At 43.2% G+C, this 18,605-nt stretch overlaps 1 protein-coding gene and 1 long non-coding RNA gene across 3 annotated transcripts in view; one reads left to right on the top strand and one right to left on the bottom strand.

The window, feature by feature from the left end:
* The window catches only part of Ammecr1l (AMMECR1 like), a 23,989-nt gene extending 9,864 nt beyond the window's left edge, over window positions 1-14,125 (top strand). For both annotated transcript variants that reach the window (XM_032885514.1, XM_032885515.1), the window contains exons 3-8: window positions 1,673-2,117; window positions 4,718-4,828; window positions 5,103-5,217; window positions 6,392-6,482; window positions 9,194-9,290; window positions 10,971-14,125. In XM_032885514.1, coding sequence (XP_032741405.1) covers window positions 1,711-2,117; window positions 4,718-4,828; window positions 5,103-5,217; window positions 6,392-6,482; window positions 9,194-9,290; window positions 10,971-11,082 — 933 coding nt within the window. In that variant the 5' untranslated portion in view covers window positions 1,673-1,710 and the 3' untranslated portion in view covers window positions 11,083-14,125. The remainder of the gene's footprint in view (window positions 1-1,672; window positions 2,118-4,717; window positions 4,829-5,102; window positions 5,218-6,391; window positions 6,483-9,193; window positions 9,291-10,970) is intronic.
* On the bottom strand, window positions 10,173-18,605 carry LOC116884427. The gene is made up of 2 exons (XR_004385868.1): window positions 18,433-18,605; window positions 10,173-12,108 (listed from the first exon to the last, which is right to left on the bottom strand). It is a non-coding gene; the product is annotated as an uncharacterized LOC116884427 (long non-coding RNA).

The following is an 18,605-nucleotide window of genomic DNA, read 5'->3' as shown; positions in this document are numbered from 1 at the left end:
TTTGAGGCAACTGAGACTGTGTCACTGACTTGTCACTGACTGGCCTGCAACTTGCTATGTTAATTTTAGTTTAATATACATGGATGGTTTTGGTGGTTATTTTTTTTTTGTTTTTTGTTTTCACCAGAATTTGAGTCTGTACACATACATTCTTGGTGCTATAGAGGCTAAAAGAAGGATATTGGATCCCTGCGAACAGTGAGCTGGTGTGTTTATCGCTGCACTATTCACTATAACAAGGGAAGCAAACCAATCTAGTCTGTCAGCTAGAGAGTGGATAGTGAAACTCTGGTGCATATAATATTTAGCTCTAAAGAAAAAGTAAAATCACAACACTTTGGAAAATGGATGAATATAGAATGTATATTATTAAGCAAGGTCACACAATCTAGAAAGGTAGCAAGTGTAGACCTGTGTGTAAACAAATGTATCTGTGGGTATAACAGACCATGAAGAAAGAATAGTATGGCTAAACAGAAAAACTAGCTCAAAAACCTGAAAATAAAATTTTTTCAGTTAATGTATATAATACTATAGATGTCTAATATGTACATGTGTGTAAATACATATTAACGAGCTGAGTCTGATGGCACATGCCTTTATTCTCAGCACTCCAGAGGCAGAGGCTGTTGAATCTACATAGAAACTTTTAAGAGAGCCAGGACTATATAGAGAGAACATGTCTCAAAAAAATAGGACAAGCAAGTGAGAAATCCAGTGAGAAGCTTCAGTTTCAGGATGACCATTTTGAATATATAGAAGCTTGTTGAAATGTATAGACTATGGCTCTGTCTAATCTTGCTGAATAATGATTTTTATTTGCAAATTTTTTACAATAAAGGCTTGTTTATTTGAGACAGGGACTCGCTATTTGGCTCAGTCTGCCCTGGAACACATTATGTAGACCTTGAACCCACAGAGATCTGCCTGTTTCTGCCTCTTCCTCCCAGGTACTGGAATCAGAGGCTTGCACCACATTGCAGAACTTGCAGAAAGGGTATTGAGATGTCCTCAACAGTGGCGGCCTATCCTCCCCACTGCCCTGGATTTATTTATTATTGCCTACATGTATACCTGCAGGCCAGAAGAGGACACCAGATCTCATTACAGATGGTTGTGAGCCACCATGTGGTTGCTGGGAATTGAACTCAGGACCTCTGGAAGAGCAGTTGGCACTCTTAACCACTGAGCCATCTCTCCAGCCCCCGTGCATAGTCTTTTGGGATAGACAAGCTGCTCGTTGTTGGCCTCTCTTTAGGAAAATATTAGAGGATTCCTGTCTATAACTTTGCATCTGACCTTTTTGACCATGTCACCTGGAGTTTCTGGTTAAAAAAAAAATGACAGCTTAAAAAAAAAAAAACAACTTTTAATTGCAGTTCATTTCTGCTGAGGGAGGGGAGACAAAGATGTTGTGCTGTGTGTGTGTCAAGGTCACTGACTTGTAGTCAGTTCTGTCCTTCCACCATACTAATCATAGGGGTTAAACACAGGCCATCATTGGTTGGCAGGTAGCAAATGCTTTCACCCATTGAGCCATCTCACTGGTCCTTGACAGCTTTTAACTGACTCAACCGATTTATTTATTTATTTATTTATTTATTTATTTATTTTTTATTTTTTATTTTTTTGTTCTTGAATCATTCTAATTAGTACTTACTCTTTCGTGTAGGGTTCTGCAGCATTCCAGATCACGAACACCAAATCAGGATGGGAAAAAGACGTTGTGTTCCTCCCCTTGAGCCCAAGTTGGCAGCAGGCTGTTGTGGGGTCAAGAAGCCCAAATTATCTGGAAGTGGAACACACAGTCCCGGTAACCAGTCCACTACTGTTCCTGGCTCAAGTTCAGGACCTCTTCAAACCCACCAGCATGTGGACAGCAGCAGTGGTCGGGAAAATGTATCAGACTTAACTCTGGGACCTGGAAACTCCCCCATCACACGAATGAATCCTGCATCTGGAGCCCTGAGCCCTCTCCCCCGGCCCAATGGAACTGCCAATACCACTAAGAACCTGGTGGTGACTGCAGAAATGTGCTGCTACTGCTTTGATGTACTCTACTGTCACCTCTATGGCTTTCCACAGCCACGACTTCCTAGATTCACCAATGACCCCTAGTGAGTAAATTAGACATGGGACAATGTGGAACGCATGGTCACATCTTTCTGACAGAGTCTGACTATAAGGGTTTGTTAGTAGTGGTTATGATGCAACACAGCATAGAGTAGGTAGAGAAGTCATCATACCACTGGCACCTCCAAAATGTTGAAATCCTAGTGAATGTGAATCGGAAGTGTTTGAGGGTCAGGCTAGACTAGGAGCTCTCATTCATTGGGAGCAGTGCTTTTAGGAAGGTTTTTTGTTGTTGTTGTTGTTGTTGGTTTTTTTTTTGGTGTCCATTTTTATGCATATGTGTATACTTGTGTGTACACAGGGGTTGTGGGGAGCATGCATGTGTTTGTGCAGGTGGAGGTTTAAGGTTGATGCTTGGGAATCATCTCAGAGTGCTATTCCTTATTTCATTGTGGCAGGGTTGATCTCACTAACCCAGAACTGGTGGGTATGGCTAGTCTCAGCTACTGGCTCACCTTCTGAATTAAAGGTGGGCCACCACACCCACTGTCCTTTATGAGGATTCTGAGAATCCTAGTGCTAGTCTCCATTTGTACCACAAAGGTCTTCACCACCGAGCCATCTTTCATCTTATTTAAGGAGCATTTTTAAAAAGTATAAGATAAAATGAAGAAGGGCGTGCCAGTGTTTTCTTCAAAGTAGGAATTACTTCTGCGCTGCCTTTAAAAAACACTTCTGCTGCCAGATGGTGGTGGTGCACACCCAATCCCAGCACATAGGCATCTGAATCTCTGAGTTCAAGTGCAGTCTGGTCTACAAAGTGAGTTCCAGGACATCCGGGGCTACACAGAGGGAAAAAAAGAAGAAAAAGTACTTCTGCTTCTGGGTGTTTTTCAGGGCATGCTTTGGTGGTGTTCGCTCCCCTGCTGTTGGTACTGTGCTGATGGCTCCCCTGCTGTTGGTACTGTGCTGATGGTTCTTCAGAACTTTGAGCAGAGTTGGGGAGTAGAAAGAAAAAGTCCTTGTCTTTGGGACTCACTTGAGTTGGTGAGCCACACACAAATCTAAGAGAAGTTACCCCAAATGTGTTCTTGGAGGAAATGTGGAGGAAAAATGTGTTGACTTTTCAGGAAATTTGTTTATTGATCTTGAGACAGGGTCTCACTATATAGCTCTGGCTGTCCTGGAATTCACTGTGTAGATCAGGTTGGCCTTGAACTCAGAGGCCTGCCTCTGCCTTCCTATGCTGGGACTAAAGGCATGTGCCACCACACCAGGCTTTCAGGCAATTCTTGATGTGGGGTGCCATGATCAGAAACTCACAACAGAGCAGATGAGACTTAAGCCTGGGTAAGATATATATAGGGATCGTAGTACTCAGAGCCTTGTATTTTTAACCTGTGGGTAACAGGAAGACTAGACTTTTTGAGTAGGATTGGCACAGTAGCTCTGACTGGCATGGTGCATGTATGTTATTTGAAGGAAATGAGAGTAGGTGAGAGATCTGTCTGTTGAGGTAAAGATATGTGTAAGGGCTGGAAAGATGGCCCTGTGAGTAAAGTGCTTACCATAGAGGTAAGGATCTGACATCAGATCCTCAGAATCCACAGAAAAACAAGACATGTTGCTTGTCTATTCCCATTATTCCAGTGAGATAGGAGGTAAAGACAAGAATGCACCAATGTTTGAGGAACATAGAGTTTAGAGTACATAGCAAAGAACAGAACACCCTATTTCTATTTTAAACAATGTAGAAGACAAAGATTATTATCTAAGGTTTCCTTTGACCTCCACATGAATGCCTTAGCAAGAAGCCAGATGTGGTGACACACCTTAACCTCAGCAGAGGCAGGAGGATCTTTTTAAGTTCAAGGCCAGCCAGGGTTACATTATGTAGGGTTATGGGGGTGGAGGAACCTAGGTAACTTTGTGTATTTACTTTGTGTTTGAGAGGTGACTAATTCAGAAATCTAAGCAGTAAGGGTAGTAGGAATGTGGGAAGATCTCAGGATGGGGTTATCTCTTAGCAGTCTGTCATGGATCTAATACAGCCAATAAAACCTGACTTTGGCCTAAGAACGGAAAGCTAAAATTTTCTTGAGAAACGTGGGGGTTTTTTGTTTGTTGGGTTTTATTTTAATCTTATGAAAGTCTGTGAGCCAGAACTATTTGTAGTTTGCCAGTAGTTAAAATTGTGGCAATTAGAGAATACTTGTAGCTAAGGGAGTGCAGTCTGGGCAAGGTGTGTCATCAGGGATGATGGAACTCACTGAGATGGAGGAAAGGAGGAGAGGATATGGACCGTTAGAAAGGGGAGATTGCTGGGTGCTGTAATTCCAGCACTTCAGGAATAGAGGTAAGGCTGTCTCAAGTTCAGGTCTACTTGGAGAGACAGTCTAGCAAAGTAAAGGGGAAAGAAAGGCAGGAAAGAAAACTTATTATGTGAATGAAAGTTGTGAGGACATAGCATAGGAAAGGGTAGAGCTTCTCCTTCCTCTCCTCTCTGTGTTTCTAGCCAGGGCTGAGCTACTTCAGAAAGGCAGTAGCTGGCAGTTCAGATCCTTTGGGCAATAACAGAAATGAATAGGAATGTATCTGTAATTAATCTAGGGCTGGAGAATAATGTTTTGGTTTTTCCTTTCAGTCCTCTCTTTGTGACCTGGAAGACAGGGCGAGACAAGCGGCTCCGTGGCTGCATTGGGACCTTCTCAGCCATGAATCTTCATTCAGGACTCAGGGAATACACGTTAACCAGGTAATGGCGCCAATACGAGAACATGAATGAATAACCTAGAACTGGAGATAGCTGTAGACTCTACTGTCTTCAAAAGAAGAAAAATAGTCTCGCTGGGATTATGACCTGGTGAATTACACCTCTAAGTTCCTGCAAAGATAGTTGATACTGACAAAGTGTTAGATGCTGGGAGATGCTGTCAGAGGACCTTGGGACTCTGCTGTGTGGGCTCTGTGGCATGCAATGTTGTCTTCTAACTGGAGGCAGCCTCACTTATATTTTCTGTCCCCTCTAGTGCACTTAAGGACAGCCGATTCCCCCCCCTGACCCGAGAGGAGCTGCCCAAACTTTTCTGTTCTGTCTCCCTCCTTACTAACTTTGAAGATGCCAGTGATTACCTGGACTGGGAGGTGAGAACAGCTGCATTTGGAACTCTGCATCTCTCGTTGCATTTGGGTTCGGGTTAGTACATGGTAATGTATCTCCTTTATTGAGAGAGGGTCTAAGAATGACAGAAAAGGGTACTAGGAATAGAAAAGAAATGGAAAATCAGTCCTCTTTGCTATTAGCCAGCTGTGGTAACAAACACCTTTAATCCCAGCACTCAGTGGGTCTCTGTTAGCCTAAGACCAGCTTGGTCAGGTCAGCTAGGACTGAACAGTGTGACCTTGTCTGTCCCCTTACCCCACATAAAACCTCTCTGCTATTTCTTTCCAGTCAAATCTATTCTAGATGAAATAACATCCAGTAGATCCTTCTATGTCTAGTTAAGAAGTAATGAGTGGCAGGTGTGGTACTTGCCTTTAATCTCATCACTCAGGAGGATCTCTGTGAGGCCAGCTGGGTCTACAAACTGAGGTCAGAGAAACCTTGCTTGAAGACAGACAGAAAAGAATGAGAACCAAACACTCCAGCTGTCTCTTTACAACCCCCCTGCACCCTCCCACCCCCCAATCCACCCCACCCCTGGAGAAAAGCTTAATAGAATTCAGATAGGGTTCAGGCGTGGTGATGTGCAGCACTTGGGAGACTGAGTTTGAGGACATCCTGGTCTACCCAAAGAAACCCTGTCTTGAAAACTCCCAGCCCCCACCCCCACCCCCCCCCCACCTCCCCAAAAAAGGAAAAAAGGAAGGAAGGAAATCATATATGAATCTGTACATGGTAGCCCATCCCTTTAATAAATGCATCAGTAAGGAGGTAGGAGGAGGAGGGCTGTATAGTAAGACAATTAAAAAATATATATCCAAAGGAGACCAAATTTGAAGAACTGTGAACCTATCTAGAAACAGTTTGACATTTTCATGTAGTAGAATTGCGCTAGAAGTAAAATATTTAAGCTATTTAGATATACTATTTCAGGGATTTATTCCTTCAGTCTTCATAGTCTCAGAGGTGCAACTGCACATATATGTATTTGACCGTCCCTTTGGTTTCTGTGCTTTAGAGTCAGTCATGCAGACAACATTCTTCCTTTCCCAGACCTGTGCTAGGCAGTTCAGGAGACAATGTTGACTATGTATGAGTGATGGAAATGTTGTTAGAATCAGAAAACGCCATGTACTTGGTCATATTTTTCTGTAGGTAGGGGTCCATGGGATTCGGATTGAATTCATCAATGAAAAAGGCATCAAACGCACAGCCACATATTTACCTGAGGTTGCTAAGGAACAAGGTGAGTCGGACAGATGGCCACTGAGCTGTGCTGCTCAGAGCCATGCCAGTTAAAGGGCAGGAGAGAGAAGTCCTCAGCTCAGTGCCACCAAGTACTGATGCCCTTCCTCTTCTTAGTTCCTGCCAGATTCCTGTAGGACAGCGGCAAACTGACACAAGACAGAAACTGGGAGTGGGGTTGGGTGGGGGTGGCAGGGAGGAAAACAGCTTTCTTACTTGATTATGGCTTTAATGTTTCCTTCCGATGAATAGTTCTATTTCTTTGCCCCCATAAGCTTCAGTGATTATCACAACAAAATCCCAGGCACTAGACTGACAGTGTTTTATCTTTTGTTATAAAGATAAGTGAAGTCTGTACTTGGTGTTATACTTGGTAAAGGATAAACATGTCTCACTGCTGTTAAAGAGCTCAGCAGTTGCCAGCTGTGGTGGTACATGGCTTTAACCCAGCACTGTGGAGCACACACAGGAGGATTTCTGTGACTTCAGCGCCAGCCTGGTCTGCGTAGGACCAGAAGGCCAGTCAGGGTTTCACAGAGACTCCAGCAAACATAAAGCGCTCAGTAGTTAATGATGAGTTCTAATAATGGGGACAGTAAAGGTAGGAAGTGGGTTGGGCACATTTTTTCTTTGAAAGAGTATCTAGAATTCCTTTCTTGTACTTTCTGTGATATGTAACCCCATTTTCTTTCTTTCTTGGAATTAGTCTGGTTTTGAAAATATTATGTGAAACACAGTAATTGTTGGGTGTGAACCTGGAATAGAGAAAAATATCCAGTTAAGTATATTAATGAACTACTTATGTGGAAAGCGATCGCCTTGTTGGTTTTCATTGTGGTTGTGTTTAAACTTGTTCAAAAAGCAGTGTGCATGTAGCGTAAAAAGGATGAGTTTTAAGACATTTTGGCTAGGTCATAAGTCCAATATGCTCCTCCTGTTTAAAGAATACCAAACATAATTTTTAGTAGTTAGATATAAATTATAGCTCAGCTAATCAAATTGTTTCTCCCATTTTAAAATTGAGAAAATTCAAAATTGGGAGTTTCTATGGTAATTGGGAGGAGGGAATTCAATTTGATGTACTTTATTTTTTTGCTTAAAGACTGAGGGCTGGAGAGATGGTCCAGTGTTAAGAATGTATACTGTTCTTGTAGAGGACCACATTTTGGTTTTCAGCAATCACCTCAGGTAGTCCAGTTGCTATCAACTCCAGCTCCAGAGACATCTAACCCCACTGGCATCCTTGGGCACCTGGACATAGCTACATACGGGTGCACACGACCTACATACAGGCACATACAAAGACATAAATAAAAACACAAGTGGGCCCAGTGGTACATGCTCAAGTCCTGATACTGGGAGGCTGGAGTAAAATGATCGCCCTTGAGTTTGAGCATAAACTGGGGCACACATATTACAAAACTATGTCTCCAAAACAAACATCAGTAAAGGACAGTTAGCAGTATTACAGATGTGAAGAACTTTTCTGTTTTCACTGAGAAAATAGTTTTCTTACGCTATCAGTTCTCTGTCATACCAAGTATGAACCTGAAGGAAGGCTACTCAAGGCAGTAAAAGCCACATAATTTAAATTCCCCTCTTGGCTGGAGAAATGGCTCAGCAATTGAGTCCTTATTGCTCTTCCAGAAAACTTTCATTGCCAGTACCCAGGTCTGCCCATGACTTCAGCTCCAAGGGATCCTTTGTTTTTGGCCTCTGGAGCCTCTGTACTCTGGTCTACATAGCGCCACACACACACATACACACACTTTATTGCACGCGAGGCTGAGAAATTACTTGAAGCTATTACTTTAAGATCAGCCAAGATGGGTGAGAGGTGGCTCAGTGGTTGAGAGCACTGATTGTTCTTCCAGAGGACTCGGGTTCAGTTCCCAGCACCTACATGGCAGCTTACACCTATAATTCCAGTACCAGGGGATCTGACACCCTAAAGCAGTCATACATGCAGGGAAAACACCAATGCACATTTCAAAAAAAAAGTAATAAAATAAAAAACAACAAACAAAACCCAGATAGCGGTAGTAGTGCACGCCTTTAATCCCAGCATTTGAAAGGCAGAAAGATCTCTGTGCTGGAGGCCAGCCTGGTCTTCAGAGTGAGTTCCAGCACAGTCAGGGCTACACAGAGAAACCCTGTCTTGACCAACCAAAAATAAAAGAGTGATTCTTACTGCTTTGCTGAAGTCCTGTATTTGGTTCCCATCACCCTCGATGGGCTACTCACCACCTGTAGTTCCAGTTTCAGAGGATCCTACATCATCTTTTGTTCTCGTGTGTACATACCACCTGCAACACACATACCCAAAATAAAATAAAATAAAACAAAATAAAACAAAATAAAATAAAATCTGAAAACATCTAGGCAATATAGTGAGACCCTGCCTGCCTTTCTACTCTGCCTTTCTATCGAGCAGCCATGGGTGCAACATGAGCTTCAGAATTATACTTGGGTAGGGGGACTTGGGGATAGCATCATGGCACATTGAGTTATGATGTCATGTGTCAGGGTCTTTGCTGGACTGTTAGTAAGGCTGATTGGTGTCCAGTGTGTGGGACCAGGGCCCAGTGCTTCCTTTTCCCCAGCACACTCTGTTTCTTGAATCCCATTTGTCTTCCTACACTGGTCATATTGGAGCATGTTCCTCTCATGTTTTGACTGTGTGCTGACCATATTGTGGCTTGTTTTCCTCAGACTGGGATCAGATCCAGACAATAGACTCCTTGCTCAGGAAAGGTGGTTTTAAGGCTCCAATTACCAGTGAATTCAGAAAATCAATCAAACTCACAAGGTAAGCAGCTGCCCTAGTCTCCTTGTTAGGTTTTCTTAAATGGGGGTTGAATACAGGGTCCTGTGGTGGGAAGGAAAAGAAAAGTGTTTCTACCCCTAAGCCAGAGGAGTTTGTGTGAGATCTGAGTCTGAGGAAGCAGGGGCTGCAGACATGGAGACACCCTGTTTCCATAGCCAGTCTAACAGGATTGAAGCAGAGTAGATCTGCCGAGGAGATTTAGGGGGAGGTTGCATTTAAAAGGTGAGGGCTCCGGGAATGTAAATCCAGGGTCACGGAAAGGTGCTTCTTCCTGGTCACCATGCAGTCCATGGCAGAGAATAAAGGAGAGCCATATTAACAAGGAGTGGGAAGGATCCGGTTTGGGGGATAGTACTCAGGGCAAGCTGACTAGTCGTGTGGAACATATACTAACTTGGGGGTCTGTATCCCAGGCTTAGTTTTTATTAGCTATTTGTCCTGGGGACAGTTAGTTCACCACCCTGAACTGTTTTCTGTCTGTAAGATGTGAGTTGTAATTCCTTCAGTTTTTAAGGTAAGGTATAGTGTTTTCAGCCAAGGGCAACACTGGAGGTGTTCAGTGGATGTCAGTGTTCTTTTGTGCTGATGTTGGGGACAGAGAGAGAAGTTAGCTTTGGTGGGCCTTTGCTATGACCCTCATCTACAAAATGCTGAGTCACCGTATGCCAGCCTCACAGGTCTGTTTGGAAGATAACCCAGTGTTTTTGAATGCATTAAATTCCAAAATTCAAGGGGCTGGGACTTCCACTCATTGGTAGAACTTAATACATAGTATATACGCTCAAGGCCCTGGGTTCCACCTCCAGCACCAAAATATAATAAAAGTAATAATAATAATAATAAAAACACTGCAAATACAAAGCATTATTACTATTACAATTTATTTGAACAGCCATTTCCCTGTCAAAATTCAGGAATAATCACCTTGCAGTGGAGGAGTGATTACAGTGGGAAAGAGATGGCTCTGGGTAAGGATTGTCACCCAGCTCCTGTGGTCTGTAGTAGGCTCCATAGGTTTGTAACACCCATGCTTTGCATCCTGACTCATGGCTCTTTCCAGAGCAAAGCCAAAGTGCTATGAATTCTGTTCTGATGACCCCGTGATATGGCATATTCATCTGGGGAGTGAGACCTTCCTATAGCCAAGGATCCATTAACCTGCTTCACCAGAATTTGACCCAGAATTAGGTATCTATGCCCCTTTTAGTTATAACCTGTTTGTTGCTCTTCTACAAGTTGAGGTTGCATTTCTGTCAAATTTATCTCATTTTAAACCTGAGCATAGCTAATGCAGTTTACACTGGGGTTTGGTGCAGCCATCTTCCAATCTGCCACCCTTGTAATTTGACTCTGAAATCCCTCATGCAGATCCTGGTAGCAGATTGCTTACCAGCAGCCTGTTGATAAGCATATGTAGCATTTTGAGGTGGGGTGTGCTGAGATACATTCTCAGGGGTGAACTGTGATGTGCTTTCTCATCTTGTTCATTTGTAAGAACAGCATCATTTCTTGTGCCGTCTTTCATTTTCTGTAAGTAAGATTGCTCTTGGTCTTCCATTTTATTCTTTGAGACTGTGGGATAAGCTTTTGGTTTTCTCTACTGAGTGACTCTTCACATTGAGGTATTTGGGGTTCCTAATACCTTTGTGTTTCCTCGTACAGGTATCGAAGTGAGAAGGTGACAATCAGTTATGCAGAGTATATTGCTTCTCGACAGCACTGTTTCCAGAATGGCACTCTTCATGCCCCGCCCCTCTACAATCATTACTCCTGACACAAGGCTACATGACCAGTCCCACCCCCCTGTGGCCACCAATGGCTATGACATCATTGGAGCAGATGCCTCCTCTTCCTGGTCCAGTTACTTCTATTACTGCACCATTTTATGATGCTAGCTTCCGTTGCCAAGTCTGCCTCCTGCTGACTGGAGGGTGTGGGGATACATTGAATGCAACAGAACATGAGGGGCCCAAGCCTTATATCAGCCTTTCCCTCAATCTGGGGTTCTGTTGGATCAGGGCTCCCCAATAACCAGTGAGAATGGCTGTGTGGGTTCAGAAGACTGTTGTCTGGCGATTTCCCACATATGTTGGCCACACACTGACTACTGGAATTGACGGTGATCCATGGAGGCTTCTTCCCCAACCCCCACAGCCCACCAGATCAATTAGGTGTACTCCCCTGGCAGTCTGGGCAACGGAGACCAACATGAACCACTTTTAGGTTGTTTTAAATTCCTTTTTTTAAACTTCCAGTTTATTGTGTACCAAGAGTTGATCCACAACCTCCATGCTTCATAAGTGAACACCATGTTAGGGTTGAATGTGGGCACCATGAGCCCCTGTGAGTCCTGGACAAGATTCTCGTACCAAGATCAGAAGTCCTGTGGATGACATTTCATTGCGCAGTAAGCTGTGAAGGTCTCCATGCTTACCTGACTCTCAGCGGACGCTCTGGTACTCTTCCTGCATTGAGTCTCCTGGTGTTGAACAGAGCTCTGTGGCATAGCCTGCTGAGGAATGGAATGGAGATGCCCATAGAGGTCCAAATGTCATCATCGTAAGCAGGTGTGAAAGGAGAGATCTCTTCCTCACCACCCGGCTACCTCACCTCTTCTCTGGTAGCAGTGCCTATGTAGCTGCATCTAGGTTCTCAGAAGCACAGACATGTAAACAGGTGGATGGGTTGGGCTTTAGGACATACTGTCACAGGAGAGCTTCCAGGGTCTCTGAGCTGATTTTCTTCACAGGCAAACATCCTGAGGGACCTTTAAGTAGGGGAGTTCTTTCTTCTGATTTGCCTGCAGAAGTAGGAAGACTTGATATCAGTCCTCAGTAGGACTCTAGAACAATGCTGTGTAATAAAACAAGGTGAACCTTTAACTTGCCTACCATACTGGGACTCTTCACCTCACCAGTGCAAATGTCCAAACTGTTCGTGTTGCTCATTTAAAAACTCTTGACATTCCCTCTCCCATCTTTACTCATTCCAACATAGCTGTTAGCAAATTCTTTTCACTCACTTGGTGGCAAAACACTTAGTACTAGGAAACTAGGGAGGTGCTTTGAAAGCTCTGTCTCACAGGCACTGCTCAGGCAACTCAAGGGAACGGCCGGCTGGAAGAAAGGCTCCTGAGGATGACAAACTGGTTTTCATCAATGTTCATAGAGAACTCATGAGGGAGATGTGGCCTCAAGTCGGTGAACATATGTTTTGGTTTCTTTTTCAAAATTGATGTGATGGTGTGGTTTCCAAAATGGGCAAATATTCAAGTCATATGATCATCTGAGTTTCCTGTGCCAGGCATGGAACGGAAGTAGGGCTACTTCCTGTGTGCTATTCTGGCATCACTCTCAAAAGTTCCTGGGTTTTTGTTTTTTTGGGTTTTTTTTGTTTTGTTTTGTTTTTTTTTTTAAACTGGGCACAGAGGTTGTACCAGAAGTGGTGATGGGCCTGGAACGGATGGGTGAGGGAAGCGCGGAATACCCAGGATGCATGCCCCTTACGGTCAGGTTGGGTTCCTTCACATGCACAGCATGAAGGGGTCCCATGCTGCTGAGAGGAATGACGGCTATGTCACTAACATGTGACAGCAGGTGCTCTCAGGTGCCGTGGATTGATGCAGGGTGCTCAGCTCTGGACTGAGCCACCCACATCCAATTTGTAAAACAGTATTGATACATAGGGCTACACTCATTCTGTTCAAGCGTTCTATGTTGAGTTGTTTAATTTCTAAAGATTTAAAGCAAAATGCAAAAAAAAAAAAAAAATGGTGCTAAACTTCACCCCTGAGCACTCTCAGTGAGACTGGTCATGTAAGCATCTACAGTGCCATGCTCCTCAAGCCTGTTTTTCTTGTAGAAATGTTGCCCTATCTTGTCTTCCCCAATGTATAGTATGTATTTTATTTTATCGAGGGTAGGGTAGAATACCTGCCATTTAAGAAAAATGAACAGAAAGACCCAAAAAGGTGAGGGGGGGTTAGTAAACAAGAGTCCAGCTGGCAAAGCCTGGCACACTGAAGTGGGCTCAGTGGTTTTAGAGTGAAGAAGCCTTACTCCCTGCACATTCCCTCATGTTCCCATGGCAGTACAAATGCTCAAGTTCCTTCTGTCTTGTCAAGGAGACTTGGAAATCAGGCAAAGAAAACTATTTGGTCCAAAAGAAATGGGCTCTGTTGGTGTCGGTCCTAACCGGAGCATAGTTATTAACAATTTGAAGTACACAGTCTTGGTCACCTCATGGGAACATGTGGCAGGAAGCTTTCAGGAAAAAGCCACTGTGGATTGTCCACATGGGGGGGGCTTTGCATAGGGAGGTAATGCTCTGAATTAGAAGTGAGCTGCCTTCTACACGCTGACCAAAGCAGTGATAAGAATGGCCAGTATGGGGCCAGTAAGTGGTGGTGGAAAGGGACCGTTTCCTGCCCTGGGTTTCCTTTAGTGATAGGCTGCTCAAACAGAGGTCACCACTGTTCTCAAAGAGCCAGCTGAACTCTGCTGGCTTGGTTTAGAATTTGTTTCATCCCTAGCTGTGAGTGCCTTTTGGTCTGGAAAGTTGGCTTGTCTCATCATACCCACAGCTAGGACATATACTCTGTAATTATGAATTGTCCTTGTTTTCCTGAGCTAAAAGCGAATGTCTTTGATCACTAGAGTTTGTCAGTGTTGGGTTGTTTCCACTGTGAGGTTCTTAAAAAACGTTTTCGCTTCATAATGTTAAAATAACTCATGTTAGAAACCCTTTCCACATGAAGGGTTTGTAGTTGAGACATATATATTTTACTGTTTATAATAAAAAAAATCATCTATACAAAAGTCTTGGGTGTTAATTTTAATATTTTGAGCAAAATGTGTTTTCCATGCTCTGTTAACATCTACAGTTTCACTAATGGTGTTGCTTTTCATTGAGATTTCAGAAGTCTAGAAAACCTTTTATTATTTTTGTTTCCCTGAAGAGATTACATGGCCTTCACTGCAAAGATTTCAGATCAATTATTGTATTACAGTTGTTTGCCTCTTGGCTCTCTAACTGCCGAGTACAAGTCATCAGAGTCCTGAATGAAGTATTGTAGAGAATAAATCATAATGGATAAAAACTGTCTTATGCCTCTTTGTAACCAGGTGACTTGAGTTCTAGGAATAGACAGATTAGCAGTTATTTTGTTTCTTTGTTGATTGACCACATAAGAGATCTGTCTGCCTCTGCCTCACAAGAGACGGGAATAAAGGTGTGCAGCACCAATCCCAGTGAGATTCCTGTGAGCTAGGTGTGGTAGAGCCCAACACTGGAGGGCTACACAGTGAGACCCTGTTTCTTAAAAAGCAAAACAAAAACCATAGAAGAGATGGCTCAGCAGATGAAAGGTTGCCACCAAACGACCTCTATACATGTGATCTGGCACATAAACAAGTTGTGATAAAATGATAAGATTCCTATCATTTGGGATTAGAGGTGCTTAAGTATGTGGTATAAAAGTGGCCGTCTTTAGTCTCTCAGGTGAGGTTAACGGTGCTCATTCTTGGTGAGAGTAGGGGTGATAAGATCCTCTTAAAGCTCTCCAAAACTAGGCATGGTTGCTCATGTCTGTAACCCCATGATTTGGGAGACAAGTTCAAAGCCAGGATGTGCTGCAGAATGAAATCTCTCTCTCTCTCTCTCTCTCTCTCTCTCTCTCTCTCTCTCTCTCTCTCTCTCTCTCTCTCTCACACACACACACACACACACACACAAGAAACAAAATGATTTGTGGCACATGCCTATAATCTCAGGCAAAATGATTGCTGTGAATTTGGCTACAGAGTAAAGCAATACTAAATAATTATCTGGACTAGAGAAATGGCCTCAATGGTTAAGAGCATTTATTCTTATTGAGGGTCTGGATTTGGGTTTCAGCACCCATATGACAGCTAACAACCATCTGCAATTCTAGTTCCAGGTGGGTCCGACACACTCCTGTTGCTTCCTTAGAGACTGCACACGAACAATATACTGACATACATGCAAAGCAAACACCAGGACTTGAGAGGCACGGTGTCCCATGCCTGTAATCTCACCACTTAGAAGAGGCAGAGACAAGCAGATCTCTAAGAGCTCAAGGCCAGCCTGGTTTACAAAGTTATAGGAGTATCCGCTAAGGGTGTACAGTGAGACCCTCTCTCAAAAACAAAATCCCACTCCAAATCCCTCGCACGTTAAATGGGACTCAAACTCCAGGTTTATGATTATGTAGCAAGGGTTCGATTGTAGCAAGGGTTCGTAAGTGTGGAGCCATCCCTAGTGCTGGCCTGTTGGAGGTTCTTTAGCCAAGGTCCAGTACACAATGCCAGGGCTGGATGGCTCTCCAGCCATCTGAATTGTCCTCAGTGTTGTGTATAAAGTGGGATTATGGGAAAATGGCAAGCAGTAGTTCTCAATCTTCCTAATGCTGTGACCCATTAATACAGTTCCTCATGTTGTAATGACTCCCAACCGTGAAGTTATTTTCAGTGCTACTTCACAACTGTAATTATGCTGTTAAGAGTCTTAATGTAATATATAAAAATCTTTGCCAAACGGGTCAAGAACAACTTGAGATCTGGTGCTTTAGAACACTGGACATGTAGAGGGAGGCAATGTTTGTGTTCCAAGTCAAGATAAGCTTCCTGAAGTTGCAGGGATTACAAATGAAACTTTGGGCAAGTCCAGCTTTGCAAAAAATTAGTTTATTAGGGTTACTGACTGGAGTATGTCCAACTGAAAAATGCCAACACTACCCTTCAAGTTCTACCTCTGCCCTTGTTTGAGGGATGACAAGTTCTCATGTATCCTGACCTGGCCTTAAATTTAGCTATAGAGTTACAGCTAAAATCTACTGGGATTCCAGATGAGCCTGCACCACCCCACCTTCATGAAGTGCTTGGTCAGAACTCAGGGATTCGTGCATATCGACAAGCACGCTTCTGAGCTAAATCCCTAGCTCCAAGAACCTATTTTATGTGGCTTTAAGTCTACAGCAGAATTCATGCAAGAGTGCCACCTACTAGTGATGAGTTAGAGCTTACTCAGGTTCAGAAGGCTTAAAATACATATAAAACCAGGTCCTGGGAAATCATGTTTATGTGTGCTACACCTCTGTCCTTTTGAATATGTGTGTGTGTGTGTGTGTGTGTGTGTGTGTGTGTGTGTGTGTGTGTGTACATGCCACAGTACCTGTGTCAGAGGTCAGAGAACAACTTTCTCGGGAGTCGACGCTTTGTTTAGTAAAGAGCTTTCTTGCTGTTGGAAGACAGCTAGTAAATGTTGCAGAGAAGGTCCAGGTACAACAAAAGGCACATGACCATGCAGCTCATGTAACCCTTCCCTTTGTTATTAATGTAATCAGAGATACAAAAGGATGGAGCCTACTTGAAGTTTTGTGTGATTCTCCAAAGAATCTGTAACATCTAGGTTTGAAAACCTCCAAGCTTAGGCTGTCTTGATATTTCTTTGACTGTGTGTGTGTGTGTGTGTGTGTGTGTGTGTGTGTGTGTGTGTGTGTGTGTCTTTCTGAGGACTGATCCCAGGGCTTCACATGCTAGGCAAGTACTCTACCGTTGAGTTATATCCCAGTCCAGAGACCTGGGCTGTTTGTTTAATTTGTGTATCTGTGTGTCTGTACCTGTGTGAGCATCTAACTTTTGGGAACTGGTTCTCCTTCCACCATGTAGGGTCTCAGACTGAACTCAGGTCATGATCTTTGGTAGCAATGAGATCAGAGTCATCTTACTGGCTTGAGAGCTGAAGGTTTTGTTACTTTGAGACAGAGTTTCACTATGTAGCCTGGGCTGGCCCAGAACTCACTACGTAATCTCAACTATAGTGAACCATCTGCATTTGCCGCCCCATCAGATCTTCAGTTTAAAGACCTGCTCTGCCTGAGGCAACACAACTTCCGGGATGCAGTATGACCATGAACTACTGCCCTGAATATCTTCGCAGGAGTTCTGATAAGCCCGAGCATGTCTGTTATAAAGGTTTTATGCTTTAAGGTTTATTTATGAGTATGGGTATTTTGTCTACATGTATGTCTGCACACTAGAACACCATGGGCTATAGTTATAGACTGTGTGAGACACCATGTGGATGCTAGGAACTGAATCCATGACCTCTGTAAGAGCAGCTTTGCTCTTAACTGCTGGGAGGTCTCTCCAGTCCCTGTTGTGACTTCTCACATGCTGTTCTGGAAAGCACTGAGAAATGGTTAAAAAGCTCTGTCAATACTATATAACCATTTATATTAACCAATGCATTCCTTCTACAAATATAGATACACAGCAGTTTTGTAAAACTCATTTTATTTACAAACCAAAAGACTACCTATTCTTGGACCAGTGAGATCATGCAGCAGATAAAGGCTCTGAGTTCAATCCCCAGAATCTATGCAAAATTGGAAACAGAGAACAAATTCCACAAAATTATCCTCTAATCTCTTCTGTGCACCTCTGTATATATAATAAATGAACCCAGGCCCTCTGAAAGCATCAAGTGTTAACCACAGAGCCACCTCTCCAGCTCATTTTTTATTAAGTTACAGAGTTTACTAGTGTTCACTAATGACCCAAATCCTGGAGAAGTGTTTGTCCCCCTTATTGTGTAGACTTTTGTTTCTCTTTAAATTGAAAATATCATCACTTTTTCATTTAGCTTTCTACTTATCATTCAAATGTCTCAACAGATATGATAAAGGGTTCTCAATATTAAACTTCACCTGCTCAGAATTGTTAAATACACAGGAACAATTTAACAGGATGGTATGTTACCTAAACTGGCATGGATTCTGGGAATTTGCTAAGTAGCCACGCCTCTCTGTGAACTTTTTTTTTTTTTTTGGAGACAAGATCTCACTATGTAGCCCTGGTTTTATATCACTTTGTAAACCAGGCTAGCCTCGAATTCAAAAGATCCACCTGCCTTTGCCTGCCTCGGGCATGCTAGGATTAAAGGCATGCGCCACTACAAACTGATCTCCTTCAACTCTTGATCCTCGCGCCCAGTGATTGATTCATGACCACCACACAGGGGTTAGTCTTTTTTTTTTTTTTTTTTTTTTAAGACATAATCCAATCATTGAAAGAGATTTCAGTATGTTTCTGTAGTCACCTACCCAGCTTTTCAACATAGGACATTCCTTGGATCAGCCACTTAGTTCACTCCTGCACCTCACTTTCTTCTGAAATGGCTTACTTGACGCTCCCAGGTGCCACGGCAATAGTGTGTTGCCGAAAATAAACACTTTAATCTCCAAGCAGGCAGCACAGAACCACACCTCCAACGACC

Source organism: Rattus rattus, chromosome 15 (assembly GCF_011064425.1).
Source record: "Rattus rattus isolate New Zealand chromosome 15, Rrattus_CSIRO_v1, whole genome shotgun sequence".
Taxonomy (NCBI): domain Eukaryota; kingdom Metazoa; phylum Chordata; class Mammalia; order Rodentia; family Muridae; genus Rattus; species Rattus rattus.
The sequence above is the reverse complement of the archived record's forward strand: the minus strand, read 5'-3'. Positions and strand labels throughout refer to the sequence as shown.